The following is a 16,422-nucleotide window of genomic DNA, read 5'->3' on the forward strand; positions in this document are numbered from 1 at the left end:
GCCGCCAGACTGATGCATTCTGAGCGGATCCGCTCCATTCAGACTGCATTAGGGCTGGACGGATGCGTTCGGGTCCGCTTCGGGTCAAACGGAGCTCACAAGCGGACAGCCGAAAGCTAGTGTGAAAGTAGCCTAAGATGGTTATAAAGGAAAATAATAGCATTCTTTAATACAGAATGCTTAGTAAAATGTGGATTGAGGGGTTAAAAAAAAATAATAAAATAAATTAACTCGCCTCATCCACTTGATCGCGCAGCCGGCATTGTCTTTTTGCTTCTTCTTTCAGGACCTGCAAAGGGACTTTTGATGACGTAATCTCGCTCACCACGTGGTGAGCGTGATTACGTCATCAAAGGTCCTTTTCAGGTCCTGAAAGAAGACGATGCCGGCTGCGCGATCAAGTGGATGAGGTGAGTTAATTTTTATTTTATTTTTTTTAACCCCTCAATCCACATTTTACTAAGCATTCTGTATTAAAGAATGCTATTATTTTCCCTTACAACCATGTAATACAGTGAATACACTTTAATGGGGTCCGGGGGTTGCTCATCCGTATCATCATCTAGCAACCATGCGTGAAAATTGCACCGAATCCGCACTTGCTTGCGATTTTCACGCAGACCCATTCATTTCTATGGGGCCTGCGTTGCGTGAAAAACGCACAATATAGAGCTTGCTGCGATTTTCACGCAACGCACAAGTGATGTGTGGAAATCACCGCTCATGTGCACAGCCCCATTGAAGTGAATGGGTCCGGATTCAGTGCGGGTGCAATGCGTTCACCATATAGTTTGTGTGAAAGAGGCCTTATACACCGACTGACGTCCAGATTACTGCAGTTAGTCCTCTCCTGGACTGTATTTTTTATTTTTTTCCTTTCTTTTAGTATCCAGACATTAAGGACTTCTGCAGACGAGAATTTTTCTGGTCGCATTAGTCATCTGGCTCCTGAGATGAGTCCTCACGTAAGGCCAGATTTGCTAACATCACTGCCGAGGAAGTTGATGATTGTCTTAGAAGAAAATGCCCGTCTTCTGCAGCGCCCGTCGTGCACATCTCCCCCTTGTGGTGCGGAAGGGGTAACTGCAGGGTCGGTTTATTTGTGACAGTCATTGTCGTCAGCACTTGCCTGTCTTTGCAGAGGTAGTGTCAGGTATCCGTTTTTCACCTGACTTCATAGACCGGTTGTAGTGATTGCTCTTTGTCTCGCTCTCCTGTGTTTAGTGGGCTCTCACTTTGAGAATTTGTTTTGTCAACCCGATGAGGCATAGGCTGCTTGTCTCGGAGACAGCGCCGTGTCTGCGCACGCTGCACCTTTTGTATTCGGTGTGTATTTTTCACACCTTTGCAAAGTTTTTGCTTGAAAATTTTTCTGAAATGTAAATGAAAAAATAAAGGAAATATACTTTAATGATCATTTTATATTTATCTTTTATTTTATGCTTTTATGTAAATCTGCAAATCCTTCCATTTATTTTTGTGCTCTAGTTCACGAATATCGTCCAAGAATTATAAACTGGGTTGTCCAAGCTGACTAAAGAGAACCTGTCACCTCGGATATGCTGTCTAAACTGGGCACAGTACCTTATTCATGTACTTGTGGAGGTCTGAAAGTAGTTCTTGCTGAGTATTTTTTAACTATTAAATGCACCAAACATGCTCTTTTAATTTTCTTCCTGTCATATGCAAATCAGTCTGTTCAAGTCAAGGAGGCTGGGGTTTTCCTTCTCAGAGTCGAGGTTTCCCGCATGTCCCTGCCTCCTGCATCTTGATGGACATTCTCATAAGATCCCTACCTGACAGAACATCAATCAAGAGGCGGGCATGGAAACCTTGACTCGGAGAAGGAAAACCCCAGCCTCCTTGACTTGATTTTTGGGACATATTGTCACGTTAGGGAACAGTGAACCCTGAATTCCTGCCTAAAAAATTGTCCCTACCTATTGCACGATCTTGCCCTAGCAGCGGCCTACAACTGGACGACAGTCCCTATCTAGATATGTGCAGGGGACAATCGGGGAAGGGTCACAGGGGACAAAAATAACAAATAACTAGTGACAGGAAGGCACAACAAAACAATAGAAAAAATTTGAAATGTTACCAAGCTGAAGTCTAAACCAGGAGAATCCAACAGTCCCAAATCGAAAAACCGTAGGTGAGAGACCGTACAAGTCCAAAAGTAGGGCACAGCGGCAATGTGCGTTCCGCATTTTGCGGACCGCACATTGGCGGCACTAAGAGAATATGCCTATTCTTGTCCGCTATTGCGGGCAAGAATAGGACATGTTCTATTTTTTTCAGGATCGGAATTGCGGACCCGGAAGTGCGGGTCCGCAATTCCGGTATGGGTCCGCAATTCCGTTCCGCAAAATTCAGAATGGAATTGCGGATGTGTGAATGGACCCTTAGAGACAAGAACTACTTTGAGAGCTCTATACAAACAGGAGTAAGGTGTTGTGGGCAGTTTAAATGGCATATGCAAGGTGACAGGTTCCTTTTAAAAATTTCGGAAACCCCTATAATCGCTTAAAAAAACCACATAATCTCTTTTTCCAGTGCCGTTCCCTGTGGCGCTGGTTCTGTACTTCTGCAGCTGTTTGTTTTGAGACCGCAGTGGCGGTGTACTGCACGTGACCATTGCAGCTAATCAGTGCCCTCAATATCTCAAACACTCCCTTTAAAGGGGTTGTCTCACGAACAATATCATACGTTTTTTGTATCGGCACCTGCATCCGACTACTTTTGTAATTGCATGGAATTAAAAATTTAGTATACCCGCTGAGTTATTCAATAAAATCTACCTGTATAGCGCCACCTCCTGCTTGTTCTCTGTCCACCTCAGTAACATCGCTCAGCTGGTCGCCCACGCTCAGTTCCATCTTTCAACTGCCACTGCCACCTGCCACTGTTAGAACCTGTGAAAGTTGCAGGCTGCCCGTCTGCCTCTGAAATAAGGATGCTGATGCCGACCCGTGCCGCAGGCCTAACCGGCTCCCTTGAACAGCCTTTTGTTATACAGCGAGTTATTTTTTATTTTTTTGTTGTTGCAGGAAATGGAAAACCCCTTTTAAGTAAATTTGCTTATTAGAGAAGCATTTAAAAATCTTTCCATTGTGTGGTAGGGCGGACGAGGTCCGCTGCTTGCTGGATGTGGTTAGAAGAAAGTTCACATATAGTTCAAAGTTTGGTAAAACATTACCTTGGACCACAGCGAGCTGGAGAAGGTGACACAGTTACGAGACCCGGTACTGCTGCCAGCCTGAAACCGGAGACCCTGCCGCTCTGTAACTCTTTGTATTCTCTGCTCCTCTTCCAGGCATGCACCGGCATCGAGAATATCGATGAGGCGATCACCCTGCTCGAGCAGAACAACTGGGACTTATTAGTAAGTGGATTTTTCCCATTCGTTCTCAGTCTATAGATCTGATATAATAAAAATACATTTCTACTGCGCTGATGTTTATTTTGTCATCTTTGGCCCTGTTTGTACCTTTTACGTTACTCGCTTCTATATCGCTGACATATTCTGCATAGACTTGAGCATCACACTGTCCCGCATGGGGCTGACAATCTAGTATGTCTCTGTTCACACTTTCAGGATCCTGGCAGAGTCATTCTCATGTAAGTGGGAGGCGTATTTTACATCCCTATTCACTTGCTGCAGAAAAAAAATCTGCGCAGAATGACGTGAACGCTGCGGATTTCAAAATCACAGGCATACATCGGCTTTAGAAGTGGATCTGCCATGGCAAAGACCAGAGCGTCAGAGTCTATAAAACATCTACAGTGGATTTGCCCATGGCAGATCTAACATAGGTTTTCTCTTGAGGCTACTTTCACACCAGCGTTTTTGCTGGATCCGGCAGGGCTCAGCAAAAACGCTTCCGTTACTGATAATACAACCGTCTGCATCTGTGATGAACGGATCCGGTTGTATTGTCTTTAACATGGCCAAGATGGCTGCGTCATGAACTCCACTGAAAGTCAATGGGGACGGATCCGTTTTCTATTGTGTCACTGTTTTTCTCCGCATCCCAGGATGGAAAGCCAACTACAACATGCTGCGGTTTGCTCTCCGGTATGGGAACGCAGCTAAACGGAAAGGAGTGCATTTTGGAGCGCTCCGTTCTGTTCAGTTACGTTTTATTCCCATTGACAATGAATGAAGCGTCTTCCCCTCGTATTGAGACCCTATGACGCTAGTGTGAAAGTAGCCTAAATGATAAAGTACATGGAAGATATACTGTATTGGCATTCAGGTTAAATTGCCGTGTTGGCACTTTGCAATAAATTAGTGGGTAGTTGGTTGCAGTTTGGGCACTCAGTCTCTAAAAGTACACCCTGCTTCCACTGCTCACGCGCAGGGGCACCCTGCTTCCACTGCTCACGCGCAGGGGCACCCTGCTTCCACTGCTCACGCGCAGGGGCACCCTGCTTCCACTGCTCACGCGCAGGGGCACCCTGCTTCCACTGCTCACGCGCAGGGGCACCCTGCTTCCACTGCTCACGCGCAGGGGCACCCTGCTTCCACTGCTCACGCGCAGGGGCACCCTGCTTCCACTGCTCACGCGCAGGGGCACCCTGCTTCCACTGCTCACGCGCAGGGGCACCCTGCTTCCACTGCTCACGCGCAGGGGCACCCTGCTTCCACTGCTCACTGCGCAGGGGCACCCTGCTTCCACTGCTCATGCGCAGGGGCACCCTGCTTCCACTGCTCATGCGCAGGGGCACCCTGCTTCCACTGCTCATGCGCAGGGGCACCCTGCTTCCACTGCTCATGCGCAGGGGCACCCTGCTTCCACTGCTCATGCGCAGGGGCACCCTGCTTCCACTGCTTCACGCGCAGGGGCACCCTGCTTCCACTGCTTACGCGCAGGGGCACCCTGCTTCCACTGCTCACGCGCAGGGGCACCCTGCTTCCACTGCTCACGCGCAGGGGCACCCTGCTTCCACTGCTCACGCGCAGGGGCACCCTGCTTCCACTGCTCACGCGCAGGGGCACCCTGCTTCCACTGCTCACGCGCAGGGGCACCCTGCTTCCACTGCTCACGCGCAGGGGCACCCTGCTTCCACTGCTCACGCGCAGGGGCACCCTGCTTCCACTGCTCACGCGCAGGGGCACCCTGCTTCCACTGCTCACGCGCAGGGGCACCCTGCTTCCACTGCTCACGCGCAGGGGCACCCTGCTTCCACTGCTCACGCGCAGGGGCACCCTGCTTCCACTGCTCACGCGCAGGGGCACCCTGCTTCCACTGCTCACGCGCAGGGGCACCCTGCTTCCACTGCTCACGCGCAGGGGCACCCTGCTTCCACTGCTCGTTCCCTGTCCTCGGGGACGTCAGGCAAGCCTGGCCATATGGATTGAGGGTATGGGCAGCCGGAATTCTATCTGCATTGTTTTAAATGGGGAATACATGCTCTGATGCACATGGGAGCATATTTTTAACCGCTGTTTTAAAAAAGTTTCCGAAGGGGCATTTTTGACTATGTGTTCCAAATCGAATTGAATGAAAAGGCGGTAAAATACACTGATTTGCGATTAAACCTCCAAAAACGGCTTATCCTCAGAAGCAGATTACCTTCTAATCTGCCACCGATTTTTTTTTTTTTTTTTTTTTTTGCCCTGTGAACATAACCTTAGGGCCGGGTGGCCAACCCGTGGCTCTTGAGCCTCATGCGGCTCTTTGCTGTGGAGCCGGGAAGCAGTCAGACGGCCTCACTCTCCACCCCAGGCTCAGATCTCTTTTCCTGATCGGGCTCTGTTGCTTCTCTGCAGCTCCAGCTCACTCTCCACTACGTCCTGATACACACAGTGTGAGAACGTACTACGTGGAGACACGGACTATGACCTGACGTTGTGCTCATCAGGTCACAGTGGAGAGTAGACCTGCAGAGTAGCAGGTGCCTGATCAGGAGAGGGCAGAGATTTTTTATTTATTATAGAACTGAGCAATGGGGTTCTGATCTGAGCATATGGGGGGGAGGGTCAGATCTGAGCATATTTGGGGGGGGGGGAAGGGTCAGATCTGAGCATATTTGGGGGGGGGGGGGAAGGGTCAGATCTGAGCATATTGGGGGGGGGGAGGGTCAGATCTGAGCATATTGGGGGGGAAGGGTCAGATCTGAGCATATTGGGGGGGGAAGGGTCAGATCTGAGCATATTGGGGGGGGGAAGGGTCAGATCTGAGCATATTGGGGGGGGAAGGGTCAGATCTGAGCATATTGGGGGGGGAAGGGTCAGATCTGAGCATATTGGGGGGGGAAGGGTCAGATCTGAGCATATTGGGGGGGGGGAAGGGTCAGATCTGAGCATATTGGGGGGGGGGAAGGGTCAGATCTGAGCATATTGGGGGGGGGAAGGGTCAGATCTGAGCATAATGGGGGGGGTCAGATCTGAGCATAATGGGGGGGGGGGAAGGGTCAGATCTAAGCATAATGGGGGGGGGGAAGGGTCAGATCTAAGCATAATGGGGGGGAAGGGTCAGATCTGAGCATAATGGGGGGGAAGGGTCAGATCTGAGCATATGGGGGGGGAGGGTCAGATCTGAGCATTGGGGGTCTGACACTGGGAGTCTGATTTGTGTTGTCTGATCCGAGCATTGCGGGTCTGATTTTGAGGTCCGATGAGGATTGGGGATCTGATTTAGGAGTCTGATCTGAGGTCTGATGAAAAATATATTTTTTCATTTTTTCTTTGCTAATGATGCTTATATACTATGTTACTAACCTTTTTTTATCTTATTTTTCTTTGTTAAAACCTAGGTGCACCTTGTAGGGCGAAAAATACGGTGACTCGTGTGTAAATGTATAGTTTGTGGCTCCTGGTAGTCATGTGTTTTTTGTTTGGCTCTTTGTGTCGGTAAGGTTGGCCACCCCTGCCTTAGGGCATCTCCTCACAAGGACGCAAAGTGGACAGAAATAAAATCAGCCTTGGATTTTGTCGTGAGTCTGCAGCAAAATGTACACGAGTTAGGCTACTTTCACACTGGCGTTATGGCTTTCCGTTTGTGAGATCCGTTCAGGGCTCAGCTGTCCAAAACGGATCAGTTTTGCCCTAATGCATTCTGACTGGAAAAGGATCCGCTCAGAATGCATCAGTTTGCCTCCGTTCCGTCTCCATTCCACTTTAGAGATGGACACCAAAACTCTGCTTGCAGCGTCTGACCAAACTGAGCCAAACGGATCCGTCCTGACACACAATTTAAGTCAATGGGGACGGATTTGTTTTCACTGACACAATAGAAAACGGATCCGTCCTCCCATCGACTTTCAATGGTGTTCAAGACGGATCCGTTTTGGCTATGTTACATATAATACAAACGGATCCGTTCTGAACCGATGCAGACTGTTGTGTTATCTGAACGGATCCGCACCAAACGCAAGTGTGAAAGTAGCCTTACATGCATAAGTCTTACATTTTGCTGCAGATTTGCAGTGGATTTCCCCCTGTTCATTGCAAGCGGTAAAATCTCCGGTGGGAATCTGCAATGTGAATTGGCGCACTGCGGATTTAGAATATCATCCCCTTTGCTGGTGCTGTAATACACTGCAGATTTTCTTCTGTGGAAAAGGAAAAATAGCAGCGTATCCTCTCCGTGTGAGCATATCCCGAATCTCCCAGCGTGAGCTGCTGCACAGTATGCCTGGATTTCTCCGTAACAAATCTTCTGTCCATTTATTTTTTTGTTTTTCTTTTACAATTTCAGAAGGAAATGCCCTTTTAGTTTTATAACGGAGTATTGCATTTCACCCTGTTGCAATCATTTGAATTGCACTTGCAGTCCGCAGACTCGGCTGCTTTCACAAGATCCCATTCATGATTTGCACCCCCCCCCCCCCCAGACTCCGGTTCCTGTAGCTGTCATTCCCCTTTCATATTTTCGTTGCCTGTTTATTGAGGACCTGAGGGGAGATAACGTCAGAAAAACAGTTCCCTCAGAAAGCTCAAAGCCTCCCAGGTGCTCGGGTGACGCGTCATCCGGGCGTGAAAGGGTTTACGCGTGTCTTGGTTTGTAAGTGAGCTCAGTGTAGTGTGTGGCCAATTTAGGTGGTGCCATCCGTCGTGTGATGTGTGGGAGGAAGCATTGGTACTCCCTCATTGGCGTCATGCATTATTTTTAAAGGCGTTTGTGCTCATTCACCCACAGACTCTATGGGCGTTATTCCTCATTTCTGATAGGTGGCACACAAGGGGTTAACCGCACGGCCGCCTCCGCCTACCTGGATTTCCTTCTTTTAGAGCAGAGACCTTTTTCGCTGTCCTTGTGATGTTGATGTCCTGAAGGGGTCGTTCACACCCTGAAGGTAGAAATGGGTATAAATGCATTTCCTGTGGAGGTCCGACCACTGGGGGGCCGCTGTGGAAGATAAAAGGTTGAAGCTGCTGCACCCACCGACGAGGGGATCGCCCGGCACGTGGGTCACAATTGGGGACGAGCGAATCGACTTCGGCTGAAGTTATTGCTTTGCGAAGGTTCGTGAGACTTCGGGTAATAACTGCATAAATAAATTTTTACTGTAAAAAAACATTTCCCGAACTCGGGTTCGGTTCCAAGTTACCACTTAGAACCGAACCCGAAATCAGGAAATGGTTTTTTACAGTACAAATAAATTTATGAAGTTATTGCGCGAAGTCTCACGAGCCTTCGCAAAGCAATAACTTTGGCTCATTGGAGCCAATACATTATAATACTGTACGGAGCTCCTCTGTACAGTATTAGGCCTCATGCACACGACAATTGTGTGTTTTGCGGTCCGCAAACCGAGGATCCGCACAACACGGATGGCGTCCGTGTGCATTCCGCAATTTGCGGAACTGCACGGACAGCCATTAATATGACTGCCTATTCTTGTCCACAAAACGGACAAGAATATGACAGGTTATTTTTTTTTTGCAGACCACGGAATGGAGCAACGGATGCGGACCGCACACGGAGTGCTGTCCACATCTTTTGCGGCCCCATTGAAGTGAATGGGTCCGCATCCGAGCCGCCAAAACTGCGGCTTGGACCAAAACAATGATCGTGTGCATGAGGCCTTAGAACAAAGTTTTATGTGAATCGACTTAGGATGTTTTAGGCTCATCCCTAAAAAAAAAAAAAAAAATTATTTTACCAGCACATACAAAAGGGGTGTTAGGCCTCATACACACGACTGTTGTGTGTTTTGCTGTCCGCAAATTGCAGATCCGCGAAACACGAATGGCGTCCGTGTGCATTCTGCAATTTGCCGCTCAGCACAGCGCCGTACATTGTATAGTGGCTGTACTAGGTATTGCAGCTCAGCTCTATTCACTATAATGGGACTGAGCTACTCCTAGGCCGTTTGACTGATGAACGTGACTTCAGATGTCCGAAGCTAAGCAGCAAGAATGCCGAGGCGCTACTGCGAGCACCGGTGACTCTCAAACAGCTGATCAGTGGGGTCAGAACCCACCAGTCAGGATAGATCAACAGTTCAAATATCTTGGAAAACCCGTTTAAAGCATGGTGTACACAAAAGTACGAAAAGCTTCTGGTCGTTAAGGGGTTTTTCCAGGATCTTTAGGATAGGTCATTAATATCAGATTGGTGGGGGTCTGACACCCTGTTCCTCCGCTCATCAGCTCTTTAGGGCAGCCCCTGGCTCCAGATACTATCCGGTGGGCTGCCTTGTTCCGTTCGCTGTGTAGTGGCCGTGGCGGGGTACTGCAGCTCATTCAAGTAACTGGACGCTGAGCTGTGGTGCTCACTGGGGATGGAGCCCTCCGTCCACTGTATAGTTTTCAGGGCCGGGGGCTGCCTGATGCAGCTGATGACTGGGGGTACAGGTCATTGGCCCCCACAGATCTGCAGGATCAGGCTAGATGGGATGTGTATGTAGTCTGTATCCTCCGAGACACACGGGTCTGCCTAGGAGCCATGTCTCACTGACCCATCAGCTGGTAGAGTCTCTAAAGGCGCCTTCACATGCGGCAGATTTTGATGCAGATATTTCTGCGAAACTGAGAAACGGCGTTCAGTCGATCGGAATGATTCTTGCAGAAATCCATGCACGTGTCGCCAAATCAACCCCGTTCACATTGGTGGAACTGACTTTTAAAAATTTCTGCTAAATGGGGTTGTTCCTGCAGAAAATCTGGTCAATATCAAGAACTGACACTTGATCTATAGATTTCAAGGACCTTACAAGGGACCGCGGGGGAATCATTATGTGTGCAGGAAAGGCGATGTAAGGCTACATAGAGGTGTTAGTCGTGAGGCCAGTGATCGCAGTATGACGCATAATCAAAGAACGTGGTCGCATAATTGACTGTATTTCTGTTGCCTTGTGTCATGGTTGCGATATCTTGCATGTTGGATGCACTCTTATTATGCTGCGATCTTTAGCCGCACGCCTGTAGTGTCCAGTCTTCCCTATTACAGAACCATAACGATCTCATGTAGTGGTACCTGGAGTTCTACATTATCTACAGTGCTGTGTGTTCTGTTATAGTACTACAACCCCCAGCATTCATAGTACTTACCTACAGTGCTTTGCCACCTGTGGTTCTTAGCTGTTATAGCACTACAACCCCCAGCATTTATAATACACTTAACTACAGTGCTCGGGCACCTGCAGTACTTAGCTGTTATAGCACTACAACCCCCAGCATTCATAGTACTTACCTACAGTGCTTTGCCACCTGTGGTTCTTAGCTGTTATAGCACTACAGCCCCCAGCATTTATAGTATGCTTAACTACAATGCTTTGCCACCTGTGGTTCTTAGCTGTTGTAGCACCACAACTCCCAGCATTTATTATACACTTAGCTGGGCTCTGCCACCTCGGCACTCTGGTAGCTTTAGTCACACGGCATCTGCAGAGCCCCGGGGGCAGGCCGCCTCTGTGTGAATGCGCACATGCCTTTGGTATGTTATGTACACGGATGTCATTACATCCGTGTACACATTCATGCGTGTGTTTAGCCCTTGAGACGCAGGAAGCCGTTCGGTCTCTAGCAAACATCAAAGTTCAGTTCTGCAGATTTATTTATGGAAATGTCGGTGATTGGAGCCCCCCCCCGCTCTGTTTCCTTTGCACATTCGCCAAGTAGGAGAGAGACAGAAGTGCGGAGTCATCGCTCCGGCTCCAAGTGACCCAATCGGCTGCTTTGTGCGGGGAGAACGGGGTTTTATTCTTGGCCATAGAGAGCTCTTTGTCTCAGACACGTCTTGGAAGAAGTGTCATCACAGGTTAAGAACGCACGCACGGCTCATATGCGTGCGACACGTGTAATCGCTGCCCTGATCTTACACGGGCGCGAGACGCTCACCTGACGCTGGTGCGCGGCGAAAGCTCAATGCAGGTGTACATGTGATGTACGAGCAGCGCAGTTTTTGACAAAGCCTCTGACGCAGGTGTGAACAGAGCCCGAGCTGTAGTCGCAGACCTCAGCTCTGCCCTAATGGAGCTGAGCCAAAACACCCGAGGGTGCATACACGGGCAAATAAAAAAACAGCAGTTAAAAACGGACACACTGTTAGTTTTTCATGACCAGCTTGTATCCGTGTGTGCATCCATTTCCTGGACGCCTATTGGTTTTAACATCAGTTTTTCGGCCATTTTGGATTAATTTAATCGGCTTTTGTTTAAAAACCCAACCCCTGCAGGGCCCACCGTATGTATTATGCCCCCTACAAAAAACAAAAAGAAAACTACCAAATAACTCCCCTCCCCACAGGCACGTGGGACCACTTGCTCTTCACTGGAGGCAGCAGGACCCGACACCCCCAGAGTGATCATGTGAAGTCACAACGCTGGGAACGTCGGGTCCTCCTGCCTCTAGTAGGTAGCGAGTGTTCCCATGCGTGCCTGGGGTGAGGTGAGGTTTTTTTTATTTTTATTTTTTGTAACATTGTGTACCCGTTTTTAACAACCGTTAGATGGGTGCACTCCTGTCTAACCGTCCTTTAAAAACGGGTCCATTGATTTTCATTAGGGCATGTCCTATTATTTTGACGCCCGCTATTCACTGGCTGTTTGGATAACCCCATAGACCGTAATGGTTCTGAGAACGGCCATGTGAATGTACCCTAAGGGGCAAGCACTGAGGAACAAAAAAACAGCGGGTAACTGTCCCCTGTAGAGTGATTTAAAGGGGTTGTCCAGGATTTTGATATCTTTAGAATAGGCCATCCGTATCGGATCGGTGGGGTCTGACATCCCGCACCCATGCCGCCCAGCTGTTTCCTTGGAGCTCTGCCCATTGTGTAGTGGACAGAGCTGGTAACGGCAGTGCTGCCCCCATTCGCTTTAGTGGGAGAAGGGCTGCAATACCCAGCTCCATACGGACGGAGTTACAGTATGTACGCTCATTGACGACGAAAAACAAAACACACCCAAATGTCGTATTTCTGAAGAACTTAGCATGCAGTTATGTCCCAGGCAGATATGTAAATTATTACAAGTGTGGTCTGATTTGACACTAGTTTTCGCCACAGGAGGGTGTAAAAGTGCTGCCCAATTTAAAAAAAAAAAGCTCTCAGAGGCCCCTTTTGGGCGGTGTACCTTTTGGTGAGATATTGCTAACTGCTAGACATGACTCTATGATGTACTCGGACATTTTGCCCAGTTGATAGACTTTGCGAGGGGGTGCATCACAGAACTGAGAGAAGCAGGATGGTCCTTTCAACGAATTGCCTGCCATCTAGACTGTTCCGAAGTAAGTGTTAGGAGGTGTCGGGAGCAGTGGTTACCCACTGTCCTCCCCCCATAAATACAGCAGACTGATGACCATGTAGCAGCTTCTTTCACAGCTTCTATTGGGCAAACTGCACGCTATATGTTGTGCCATTTGGGCAAATATGAGAGCAGACTTGTCCTTTGGGTTGGCATTGGTGGCATGTGATGTTGCTGGAGGTGGAAATGGGGCGCAGTGCACATGTGTAGCCAACAGGGGCCCTCTATTCTTCTGATGCATTGGTACCCAGAGATCTATATGGCCCCCAGGTGTCAGGGTTTAGACCCCTGCTGTAGTCTATAGAAATATTTTGTAAAACCTACATACGCATCATTTTGTGAGTTGTAATTTTTGTAGTGTTTTTTTGGGGGGTTACTGTTGTTTTGTTTTATTTTCATAATCCAGGATGCACTGGGTGTTCCGTCAGCTTCACTATGGGACTTCTGAAATGTCAAACCCTGCCCCAAAAAAACAAGCAAACGTAAAAAAAACCCATCTCTACCAATTGTTTAAAATTGCAAAATTCACAGCAAAAAAACTCTTAGGTTTACTTTGACAAAAATAAAAAATAAAATCAGTGTCTTGCAAAGCTTTCTGGATTTCCCTAAATTTGCTTCCTTAAAAGTAGGCAGCAATGTTACAGATTAGGAGTGGCTTAAAGGGGTTGTCTCACTTCAGCAATTGGCATTTGTCATGTAGAGAAAGTTAATACAATGCACAATCCTGCAGCAGTGGCCGTGCTTGTACACTATAGGAAAAAGCACCAGTCTTTGTGCGCTTCCATGGTTCCGGGCACCAGAGAGGCTGGCGCTTGTCCTATAGTGTGCAAGCACGGCCACCACTGCTGGATTGCAGGGTGGTCGTAACCCCTGGATACGAGCAATGTATAATGTGATGGAAAAATGAATCCAGCCAGGAACGGAAACAATATGGACAATCACAATACATTAGTAAGTGCCTTGTATTAACTTCCTCTACATAATAAATGCCAATTGCTGAAGTGACAAAACCCCTTAAAATGCTGCACACCAGTTTTCCGGTATGCTAAAGTCATTCATTTTTGCTCAAGTCCTTTGGATGGGTCATCAGTATCTGATCGGTGGGGGTCTGACACTCGGGACTCGCGCCGATCAGCTGTTCGAGAAGGCAGCGACTCTCCGCTTTCCCTAGACCGAGTGACAACGCATTCATCGGTCACCGTGACCTACGTGCAACTCGGCCGCATAGAAGTGAATAGGGCTGAGCCGCTATACAATGTACGGCGCTGTGTTGGTAAGCACGGAGAAGGCTCTGGCGCACACAGGAGCGCCGGTGCCTTCTCAAACAGCTGATCGGTGGAGGTCCCGAGTGTTGGACCCCCACCCATCCTGAGGATAGATCATCAGTATTAAAATCTCAGAAAACCCTATTAATTAGGACTGAGTGGCACCTAGGCCATGTGACAGATGAATGTGACATCACTGGCCTAAGAAGAGGAGGCTGATTGACGGGCATCGCCAGCAGTTGGACCCCCACCTATCTGGTATTGATGATCTATCCTGAGAATAGTCCATAATTATCAAAGTCTCTGCACCTCTGATACATTAGGTGCGGCTCACTCCAGCACCCACTCTGCAGCCTTATTCCCACCATAATATAGATATTCAAGGATGAGGTTTTTCAGACCACTTTTTTGTTTGACTGTTTAAATTACCTTCAGTGCAGCTTCACTTGGACATAACATCAGTCCTTTACCATCTGGACTCCATTCTCCAGTGTCGCGAATTCCCAGCTGATTGTCATTACTGTGTTAAAGGGGAACTCCATTTTACAATTCTAATGACACATTTGGGAATGTAATGCTCCTTTCCTGATCTTAAACTACACACTCGTGACCCGTCATGCTTCTGTACACTCGTCTTTACATGCAATGGCACAGTCTTGAACTTCACTGGTTAGTAGATACTGTGATGTCTCCTTTGCGCCCTCTTGTGGTGGTTCTTCAGTATTACAGCAGGTGCTATTTCTGAAATACATTTAAGTCTACTTTCACACCTGCGTTTGGTGCGGATCCGTCATGGATCTGCACAAACGCATCCATTCAGATAATACAACCGCATGCATCCGTTCAGAATGGATCCGTTTGTATTATCTGTAACATAGCCAAAACGGATCAGTCTTGAACACCATTGAAAGTCAAAGGGGGACGGATCCGTTTTCTATTGTGTCAATGAAAACGGATCCGTCCCCATTGACTTACATTGTGTGTCAGGACGGATCCGTTTGGCTCAGTTTCGTCAGAAGGAAGCAGCGTTTTGGTGTCCACCTCCAAAGTGGAACGGAGACGGAACTGATGCATTCTGAGCGGATCCTTTTCCATTCAGAATGCATTAAGGGCAAAACTGATCTGTTTTGGACCGCTGAGCCCTTACCGGATCTCACAAACGGAAACCAAAACGCCAGTGTGAAAGGAGCCTAACTTGTTCCAAGGGATACACAAATATTTAGTAATCTAATCAAGGCAGAGAAAGGGCACACAGCGCGTCTCGTCCGCTGAAGGGAATGAGCTATTATGCTAGACCAGGGATCAGCAACCTTCGGCACTCCAGCTGCTGTAAAACTACAACTCCCAGCATGCGCAGTTACTTAGCTATTCTTGCAACTCCCCTAGAAGTGAAAGGAGGTTTCTGGGACCTGTAGTTTCAGAACATCTGCAGTGCCGGAGGTTGCTGATCCCTGTGCTGGACCCAGCCATTTGTATGAATGTGTCTCTGTCCCTGTGTAAATGAAGGGGTTGTGGCACTTGCAGGAGTGCGGCTTCTCCTTACTATGTCCCGAGAAGTGGACCCTCATCTATTGTATAGTCCGGGAGGATGATTTTAGGACTTCTAGATCTTATTCTGCATACGTCCGTACACAGGAGGGTCCTCTTTGCTGCCCATAATGGTGTAATGAGGTTAGTATGGATGGGAAGCACTGGGAAGGTCAAGGCTGTCAGTCGCTTGCAAAGATTTTTTTTTCTGGCGCAGTTATGGATGGAGTGTACTGATAAGAAAACGTAAAGCCTATGTAATAATTATGTCCCAGAGGAAGAGATCTAGCTCGTAGGTAGGGGCACTTGTTAGCGGAGGGTCGCAGTTACATCAGAGTGTCTTGTCATCTCTTCTTGCTGTGCTGAGCATCTTTTTCTTTCTTATTCTGACAGGCAGCAATAAACGGCGTGATACCACAAGAAAATGGCATTTTACAGAGGTACGTGCTATATTGTAGTCCCCCTATTCTTATGCGTTTGCACCCTGTATGTTATAAGTTACTGTACGCTTTCCAAAGACCCTTTTGGACAAATTGTCTTTTAGAGACGACCGTCTCCATTTCATACTTGTGCTGTTGTCTTAGTGACCCTCTAGGGTTGTGATGGCTAACCTCCAACACTCCAGCTGTGGTAAAACTACCACTCCCAAGATGTGCACTTACTTGGCTGTTCTAAGAACTCAATAGAAAAGAATAGAGCGTGCTGGGAGTTGTAGTTTCACTGCAGCTGGAGTGCCGGAGGCTAGCCATCACTGATGTAGAGTTGCGCCTATTCTGTAAAGATCCTGTACTTGTGCATCACGTCTGCTATTGTGTGTGACCCACCTTCCTGGGCACACTAATGTTTTAAAGGGCATCTGTCAGCAGCTTTGTACCTATGACACTGGCTGACCTGTTACATGGGCACTTGGCAGCTGAAGGCCTCTTTGTTG

At 48.2% G+C, this 16,422-nt stretch overlaps 1 protein-coding gene across 3 annotated transcripts in view; it reads left to right on the forward strand.

The window, feature by feature from the left end:
- FAF1 (Fas associated factor 1) overlaps nt 1-16,422 on the forward strand; it is a 265,559-nt gene that overhangs the window by 25,346 nt on the left and 223,791 nt on the right. For 2 of the 3 annotated variants that reach the window (XM_044300816.1, XM_044300817.1), the window contains exons 2-3: nt 3,317-3,385; nt 15,885-15,931. In XM_044300816.1, coding sequence (XP_044156751.1) covers nt 3,317-3,385; nt 15,885-15,931 — 116 coding nt within the window. Of the gene's footprint in view, nt 1-3,316; nt 3,386-8,342; nt 8,474-15,884; nt 15,932-16,422 lie in introns of those variants that run through there. The other variant, XM_044300818.1, reaches the window with a different exon arrangement.

Source organism: Bufo gargarizans, chromosome 7 (genome assembly GCF_014858855.1).
Source record: "Bufo gargarizans isolate SCDJY-AF-19 chromosome 7, ASM1485885v1, whole genome shotgun sequence".
NCBI classification, from domain to species: domain Eukaryota; kingdom Metazoa; phylum Chordata; class Amphibia; order Anura; family Bufonidae; genus Bufo; species Bufo gargarizans.